The sequence below is a fragment of the Acomys minous genome, assembly GCF_964271855.1.
Source record: "Acomys minous genome assembly, chromosome: 6".
In the NCBI taxonomy this organism is placed as follows: Eukaryota; Metazoa; Chordata; class Mammalia; order Rodentia; family Muridae; genus Acomys; species Acomys minous.
The window spans coordinates 23,513,466-23,521,766 of NC_140487.1; the positions used below are offsets into that span (position 1 = coordinate 23,513,466).

Genomic DNA, 8,301 nt, shown 5'->3' on the forward strand with positions numbered 1-8,301 from the left:
TGACTTTACTGGTTTACTCATCCATAACTTCCTATGGAGTCTTCATGTGCAAACAAAACAGACACAAGCAAAAGTATAGAACTTTTCTGTAGAGACCTAAGTTCCCTGGATGACTGTACTTGCTAGATTTATGTCAACTTGACAAGATAGTCATCAGAGAGAAGGCAGCCTTGATTGAGAAAAATGCCTCCATAAAGTCAGGCTGTAGACAAGTCTGTTATTTTTCTCAATTAGCAATTGATAATTGGGGAGGACCCAGCCCATTGTGGGTGATGTCACTCCTGGGCTGGTGGTCCTGGTTTCTATAAGAAAGCAGGCTGAGCAAGCCACGAAGAGCAAGTTAGTAAGTAGCACTCCTCCATGGCCTCTGCATCAGCTCGTGGCTGCAGATTCATACCCTGACTGAGTTCCTGTCCTGACTTCCTTTGATGATAAACAGTGATACAGAAGTGCAAGCTGAGCACAGCCTTTCCTCCCCAAGTTGCTTTGGCTACGGTGTTATCCTCGCAATAGTAACCCTAACTACGACAATGACCTTGAGTGAAACTACAGGAAAATGGAAAATTTGTGTAATTGAGGAGGAGGTAGAGAAGGCATTTGTTTGTTGAATCCTGGAATCGATGGATGGTGGTATTTTAACTGGGGGTTCTCTTAGAGGAATGGAGGACTTATTCCTTTCTGACTAATTGGGTTGTTGAGACTCAAACTGAGTGGTAAAGTCAGGATCTGTGGACTTACCAAGGAAAAGCTACTCAGGCAGGCATATCAGGCACAATAGTTATTATTATTGTTAATTATTGCTATTATATCATTGTTATTAATCTTGGTTATAAAAGGGGAAAGGCAACTCTGAAAATAGTATAGACTTGGCATTTGAATTTCACATTCAATCTAATACTGGAATGTTTTAAATCTAATTTAGGGAGGCATTTGTCTTAATGTAGACTTCCCTACTCACTTCTTTTCAAGTGAGGTCATTTAAAATCACAAGCCTCATTACAAGTCATCATCTTTTTAGAAAAGAAACTGTAAAGGAGAGATACTTCCATAGTAACACAAATTTGAAACAAAGCTGATTTAATCATCATTGAAAAAAACAACAAAACAAAACCCAAGAAACATGAAAACTCCAGAACAATGTCTTGGAAAAATTCTTCCATATCCCTCCTAGTTCTGGTTTCCTTTTCTTCTTTGCTCCTCACTTTTCACTTCCTCCTTTCCTCAATGACATCGGTTTCATAGAGACTTAAGCCAGCTCTTGGTGTTTGTAAGAGAAAATGCGTGGGGTATGCCAAAGAGAAAATATTATATTCAAGAAGAAGCCAGAGCATTGGAATTAAGGTCCAGAAGGCCAAGGTTGTGTTTTGCTTTCCCCTCCCTATTCATGAATGTAAAACAGACCTGGGATGCACAGGTGCTTGGTAAATAGCCACTGCATAAATAAACACAGGCAAGGAATATTTTTCAAGTCCAACCCCTCAAGCTGAAGAACTGTGTTCAACCGTCTCATTTTCCCTGTAAACTGATTATTAATAATTTAAATTCCCAAAGAGAAATTTTTATTACTACAAACACCAAACCAACCAGAAAAACGCAAAAGATTTTGAAAAAAGTCTATAAAGCGATCTAAAAAGAAGAGCTCAAAACCGAACCTGTTCCTTGGTGCAGACAGGATTCCAGCCCCTGCAAGAATGAAAATGTGTAGGCACCCTCTGGTCCAGAACCAGCCCCACAGGCGAGACCCGGCCTCCATAACGGTCTCTTGCCGCCCCCTGCTGGGCTCGAGCGGTCTGACTTGAGAGGATTTAGGCACTGCCGCCTGGGGGCGCAGGGCCGATGACGTCTCTTCTGCGTCCGTCCGGAGGCCGGAAGTTAGTCTTTACTTCCGCCCTTTCATCCCTTCTGGGCTTCTAGAAGCGGAAGTAAAAGGTGTCTACCGCGAGCTTTGGTTCCGAACGTGAGTGTAATGTACGGTTCGGGGTGAGGTTGGGGAGCTGCTGTAGTGTGTTTAAGCGGGTCGCATGTCTCTGCTGAACACTGCAGAATTGCCCTGTGGGGGAAGGAGAGCCTGTGATGAGGAATTATGGTGGTTTTGAGTTTAGACTACGCTTCATACAGTAAAGGAGCGTTGTGTCAGATTTTGTAACTTTAGGGTCAGTGTCCACCGCTTACGTCGTTGTGCATGCGAGGTATTAAGAAGACAGTGTATATGAAACGTTGAGTTCTGGTGTTAAAATACATTTGTGATTCTGTTGCCTTTTCCCCCAGCATCGTGGAGGTGGACATTTCGTTGCTGTTTTATTTTCGTTATGACTGAGAAATGTTTAGTTTGCAAGAGGTAGTGCATCTCACAAAAATGATGCGGAAGCATGTAGCCTGCGTCTCTTTATTCTCTATGCTGGCGATATTTTGCCTTTTTCCTTTCCGGATTGGAGATGTGTTGGTAGACATTCTTACCTATTCTGGAGAGATCTTAATTTCTCATCTTAAGCCAATAGAAACATTCTTAACTTTTTCTGGAGCGACCCAAAGTTTCTTAGCTTAACGACAAATACGACGAGGAAATGTAGTTCTGTAAAAAAATCTCTACATTTAAATGCTGTGTCAGAAGATTGTGGTACTCTGTTTTCATTAAGAGCCTGTTAGCTGTCCAGCTGTGGGACAGAAGGGGACATTAACCTTCCTCTTACAGACCCCACTTATTAACAGTCACCGAGACTTTCATAATATTCGCCAGATTTAACATTCCTTAAGAAAAAAAAATTTTTTTAAAGAGGAAGATTGAAGTAAATTATCCCATAGTTACCTTAAAAATTGCATTAGGTTTTGTAGTCACCTTGCTAGAGGTTACAAATTCAGCTCAATAATCTATTTTAAAAAGGAGATTGTGTTTATACAAGGCCTTGCGATACAGCTAGGATTTAAGAAAATGAACTTTTCTGAAAGAAAACACAGTTTACAAAGTGAGACTCAGAAAAGATACTTGTGTGTGTGTGTACATGTGCGTGTGCTCATGTGTTTGATATGAAAATAGTAAGTACTGTTGGGAGGAAGGGAACAAGGTGCTAGGAGAATTATGAGGAAAAATAATAGGACATGTTTCTAATGTAGAATTTAGGTTCATGAAAGTTCTATATCTATGTGCATGTGTGTGACAGGAGAGCAAGAGGGACTTTGGGAGGAGGATGTCTATGTGGAGGACAAGTTCTATAAAGAAAGACAAAATCTACTTGTGATAGATCTAGCAGAAACCTTAGTAGGTTTTTTATAAAAACACTTTTGTTAGGAGTCTTGGTATACCTTTTTGCTTAATTTTCGTTTATCAGTATTTGAATTTCTCTTGCATATTCTATGGCATGTTTATCTGTTTACCATAATGCTAATCATCTGAAGAGAAGGGCTGTCTAGGGTAGCAATCTTCAAGCAGAAGGCTTAGTATATGTCTGGCTAGTGACTGATTTTTTTTTAACGTACATATCATTCAGTGATGTGCATGTTATGAAATATATAAAAATTCACATTGTAAGACAAGTATAGTTTAAGAATTATACTGTTTTCTCTCCTATGGGATCATTTTGCATGCTTATTTCTAAAGCTCTTTATAAACATGTCTGATTGAATATGATAGTATATAGTCATGTTATCCAGCAGAGGTCACCCATGAGTGTCTGGAAAGGAAAAGGTTGAATTGCGCAAGCTAGAACCTTCATTATTTTAAAATTTATTTTGCTGTATATTTTTATTAATTAATTGAGAATTGAATACAGTGTATTTTGATCAAAGTCTCCAACTCCTCCTAGACTCACATCATTCCATAACCATTTGAATTTGTGATCTCGCTCTTTCTCTCTTTCAAAGCCATTATGTTCAAATAGTGTTTCCTATATTCCTTTAGTTATATGGCTGTCATCAAAGTGTTTGATCTCCTAGGGGCTACGCCCTTGAAAAAAAGGTGATATGACTAGTCCTAGGTATGGTGGAGGAGAAGGTTAGTTGCAGATATGAGGGAGAAAACAGCCAGAGGCGTCTGGAAGAATCAGAGTGGATGCAACTGGCAGCTTGAGCCTGGCCGTCTGAGGAGAGAGAAGGGGAGAGAAAGACGGGAACCTTGAGCGGCGCCAAGAGGCCAAAAGGCAGAAAGTCCAAAAAAAGAACCAAAAGGGCTGGATTATATATGGAAATGCAGGGGGCTGGCGAGATGGCTCAGCGGTTAAGAGCACTGACTGCTCTTCCAGAGGTCATGAGTTCAATTCCCAGCAACCACATGGTGGCTCACAACCATCTATAATGTGATCTGATGTGCATTGTATACATAATAAATAAATAAATCTTTAAAAAAAAAATATATATATATATATATGGAAATGCAGTCGAGAGGGAAGGACAGCCCAACCCCTGGGCTAGAGAGTTCAGGATAGGGGTAGAATATACCAGCCAGGAGCCCCTGTAACAGGTAGGGACTGAGGGATGATGGGAGAATCCAGCAGCCAGGTCAGCTTTGATATGTTAAATGGATACTTCAGTTACCTACTTGTCACAGGTTTAGGACCTAACACTACATTAGAAAACCAATTCCTCCTTTTCCTTTCTGGTGTTGGAGGTTTGAAGGAGAGATAAACCTGTTTTTTAGGATTCCAAGTGTGGGATCGGAACAATCTCGTGAGAGAACAGGTGAGGTTAATTCACTAGAAGAGCAACCACCTCGTGCAGGAGCTTAATTGTTGCCAGCTGAAAAGATCCCGTGAACAGACTCTGGGAGGAGATATATAAATGAGCCAGAACTGGAGGCAGGAGTGTTTTGGAGACTTGGGATAGATTTGGCTGTTCATCGCTGCACTTCAAGACGCTCCTAGAGAGAAACCGCTCGAGGGAAGGCTTCGGGGCTCCAGCCCCTGCTGAGGTTCTGGGTTCTGGTTACCCCAGGTTCCAGCAGAAGAAATCCTGCGGCTCACGCCTGGAGAATCATTCTTCGGAACTGATATCCTTAAGGTTTTGTTATTTTGCCCATTAATGCTCATTTCCTATTGTTTTGGTTAGTCAGGTTATAAGTGACGTATGCTCAGTCACTAAGTTGTTAATAAAATATATTGGTTGAGAAAATTGAACCTACAGAGGTTGAACTCAGGTCCTCATGCTTGTTAAACCTATGCTCCAACATTGATCTACCACAGACTTACACTCCATCCCCTCAACTATAGCACTTCAAAGACGGAAATTCCTTTAGAATTTTGCATTGCAGTCAAGGAAACCATCTGGTAAACTGAGGTAGAGATTGATGTGAGCAGTGAGATTTTATAAACACACACACACACACACACACACACACACAATCAATGTGATCCTCTTAAAGGGCATTATAAAAAAAAAAAAAGACACCAAAGATGGAAATTAGACAATCTGAAGTATTGTTTTTCAGGACTACATTTCAAGTTTGAGATCAAGGTGGCCAGAAGCAAAGAAATCTAATGTGTGCGGGCAGGGTCATTGCAGACAGCTGGCACATTGAAAGGCAAAATAGTAGTGAAAGAACCGTTTATTAGGAACAAACCAAAGATGCCAGGAACCAAAGAAATCAGAAAGGGGGGCAGGGAGAACTGATTTTGGATAGTCAACACAGGCATTGTGAAATCAGAACAGTGTAAGGGCAGGGCAGTTTGTGGGCAGCAGGGCTGCTGTTCTGCTTCTTGATGTTGAAAGTGATAGAGCCCGTAGGATCCAACAGAAGCAGTGAGGCTCGGGTGAGCGCAGCACCAAGGAAGCTGGAGGGATGCTGGGTGTCTTCTGCTGGCCAGGCCCCTTGTAGTTAAAAGATCAATGTTATTGTTATTGGCTGTTTAACACAGGCATTCGTATAATAATATATGTTAATATTATATGTTATTTCATACAGCATTTGGGCTGTCCAGTGATTATGATATCAAGAAACATCTGGCACATGAGATGGAACTTTCCCTTTGGTTCAAGAGGTTGGATGCTCCAGTATGCAGCAGAAGTTTTCCTCAGATCGATTTCCTTTAGGCCTTTCAATGTGAAATGTGACAGTAGAGCCAGGGAGCCTTTGGAGAACGAGGAGCTGCTGAACAACTTACTCACCATGGGAGTTGATATCGACCTGGCAAGGAGACGGCAGCCTGGAGTCTTTAACAGAGTGGTTACGAATGAGCAGGAGCTGAAGTCATTCCTTCTGTCCAAAGGAGCCAGTGACCAAGTGATTGGCAGCATCATATCAAGGTACCCACGAGCCATAACACGCACCCCTGAGAGTCTTTCCCAACGGTGGGATCTGTGGAGGAAGATTATGGCATCAGACCTTGAAATTGTAAATATTTTGGAACGTTCTCCCGAGTCTTTTTTTCGGTCTAGTAATAACATAAACTTAGAGAATAATATAAAGTTCCTCTGCTCAGTTGGATTGACTCGTAAGTGCCTCTGCCGACTGCTGACCAGTGCTCCCAGAACTTTCGCCAACAGTCTAAATTTGAATAAACAAATGGTTGAATTTTTGCAGGAGACCAGTATGTCCTTAGGTCACAATGATCCCACAGATTTTGTCAGGAAGATAATTTCTAAAAATCCCTCCATCTTAATTCAGAGCACCAAACGGGTGAAAACTAACATTGAATTTTTACAGTCAACGTTCAACTTAGACAAAGGGGATCTTCTGCTCGTGATATGTGGCCCAGGAGCTGGAATCTTAGATCTTTCCAATGACTGTACCAAAAGAAACTACACAAATATCAAAAAGAGGCTGCTTTCTCTTGGATGCACTGAAGAGGAGGTACAGAAGTTTGTCCTAAGCTATCTGAATATGATCTTCCTGTCAGAGAAAAAGTTTAATGATAAAATAGACTGTCTTATAGAAGAGAAAATCAGCATCTCACAAATAATTGAAAATCCGAGAATTTTAGACTCAAGCATAAATACTTTGAAAACCCGGATGAAAGAGTTGGTACATGCTGGCTATGACTTGAGTACATCAAACATTGCTCTCCTGTCTTGGAGTCAGAAAAGATATAAAGCTAAATTGAAAAGAGTGCTGGAGGAGTCGCAAGGAATCTTGGAAGTGTAGTGCTATTTCCAGCTTGGACTTTTCAAAAGGGAGAGTTTTATTTTTTAAATAAATATTTCAGATTACATTTATTGGTGTACGTGTTTTGTGTGTATAGTGTATGTGTGTGTATCTGTCTGCATATGCTTATGTGTGTGTGCGTGCTGAGGCACATATGGAGGTTGAGGACAGATTTTAGGAGTTGAATCTCTTTTGCTGTGTGAGTTCCAGGGACAAACTTAGTCACCAGGCTTGGAGGCAAAGTGTTTGTACTCACGGAACCATCGTTCTGTCCCAAGATGTGTGTATAATGATTCTGTGGGTACTTTGTTTTATAGGTCATAAGTGGTGGCCTCCTGATCGGGTGGGAAGGTGTTCAGGGAAGAGAAGGGGGTCCCAAGGCACAGGAGCCCAGGGCCCACATGGCTCGGGAGGGAGGCCTCAGCTCCCAGGGGAGGGTTACCCCAACCCCTGAGGTGCTCAGGAGCCTAAGCTCTGCTCCTTCACTTCTTCCTTCCTTTGCTGTTTCTTCTGAGTCACAGTGGGCAGTAAATCTCTTAAAAGAGACTTATTGGAGGAATGAGTCCAGGAGAGGAGGGACGAACTCAGGAGTGGCTGTCTCTGCTCCTGAGAGGAGAGAGCAGAGAACTGGGCAGACACAGCCTTTTTAAGGGGGTGGTTCTTTCTAGGGCAGAGATTTCCAGAGTGAGGATTGGTGGGGTTTCAAGTCCTAAGCTTGGGAAAGTTTAGGGATTGGTGGATTTTGTTCAGCCTTTTCACCTAAAATTAGCATAAATCTGAGAAGGGTCCCACTGAGGAGGTGGGGATGGCCCTTGTGACAGAGGATGGAAGAGCCAGTTTGACAGTTAGACAGGTGTGGAGGAGGGGCCTATTGAATCATGCCCTAAGAGGTTTACACAGACTTGAATTCTAAACAAAACAACTTTCCTTCACTAAACTATGAACTTATTTATACTAAGGGGTTAGCAATATTTTGTTGTTGTAAGTGAAAGGTGGGTGTGTAAGATTGGGTAAGAAAGTAAATCACAAAAAAAAAAGAAGAAAACTTGAAAATATTGTCTTCACATTTTGGCTACTCTAACTGTTGTTTTTCTTTTTAACAGTATATCCATAGAGACATGTAATGTGGCATATATTAATTGGGCATAGAATCTTGGGAAAGTACCGTGATAACTGATGAAGGTAGCACTGGATATTCAAAATGTAGATGAGAGAATCATAATACCATATTC

The 8,301-nt window shown here is 41.5% G+C and overlaps 2 protein-coding genes across 7 annotated transcripts in view; one reads left to right on the top strand and one right to left on the bottom strand.

Annotated features, from left to right (window-relative positions):
* AKAP9 (A-kinase anchoring protein 9) overlaps positions 1 to 1,756 on the bottom strand; it is a 174,841-nt gene extending 173,085 nt beyond the window's left edge. Inside the window, exon 1 of the mRNA XM_084786927.1 lies at positions 1,653 to 1,756. The gene's annotated coding sequence lies outside the window, so the exon portion shown is untranslated. The remainder of the gene's footprint in view (positions 1 to 1,652) is intronic.
* Positions 1,757 to 1,893: 137 nt separating this feature from the next.
* Positions 1,894 to 7,136, top strand: MTERF1 (mitochondrial transcription termination factor 1). 6 transcript variants are annotated; one of them, XM_084784792.1, is made up of 3 exons: positions 1,984 to 2,189; positions 4,631 to 4,989; positions 5,891 to 7,136. In XM_084784792.1, the coding sequence occupies exon 3, from the start codon at positions 5,912 to 5,914 to the stop codon at positions 7,067 to 7,069; it is 1,158 nt and encodes a 385-aa protein (XP_084640918.1). In that variant the 5' UTR covers positions 1,984 to 2,189; positions 4,631 to 4,989; positions 5,891 to 5,911; the 3' UTR covers positions 7,070 to 7,136. The 6 variants fall into 6 exon arrangements, with proteins under 6 accessions (XP_084640915.1, XP_084640916.1, XP_084640918.1 ...); XM_084784791.1 differs by having other exon boundaries at positions 2,183 to 2,278; XM_084784789.1 differs by lacking the exons at positions 1,984 to 2,189; positions 4,631 to 4,989 and adding an exon at positions 1,894 to 1,957.
* Positions 7,137 to 8,301: the final 1,165 nt, after the last annotated feature.

Coding starts and splice junctions, on each gene's coding strand:
- MTERF1 (XM_084784789.1), top strand. CDS start 5,912: ATGATATCAAGAAACATCTGGCACATGAGATGGAACTTTCCCTTTGGT.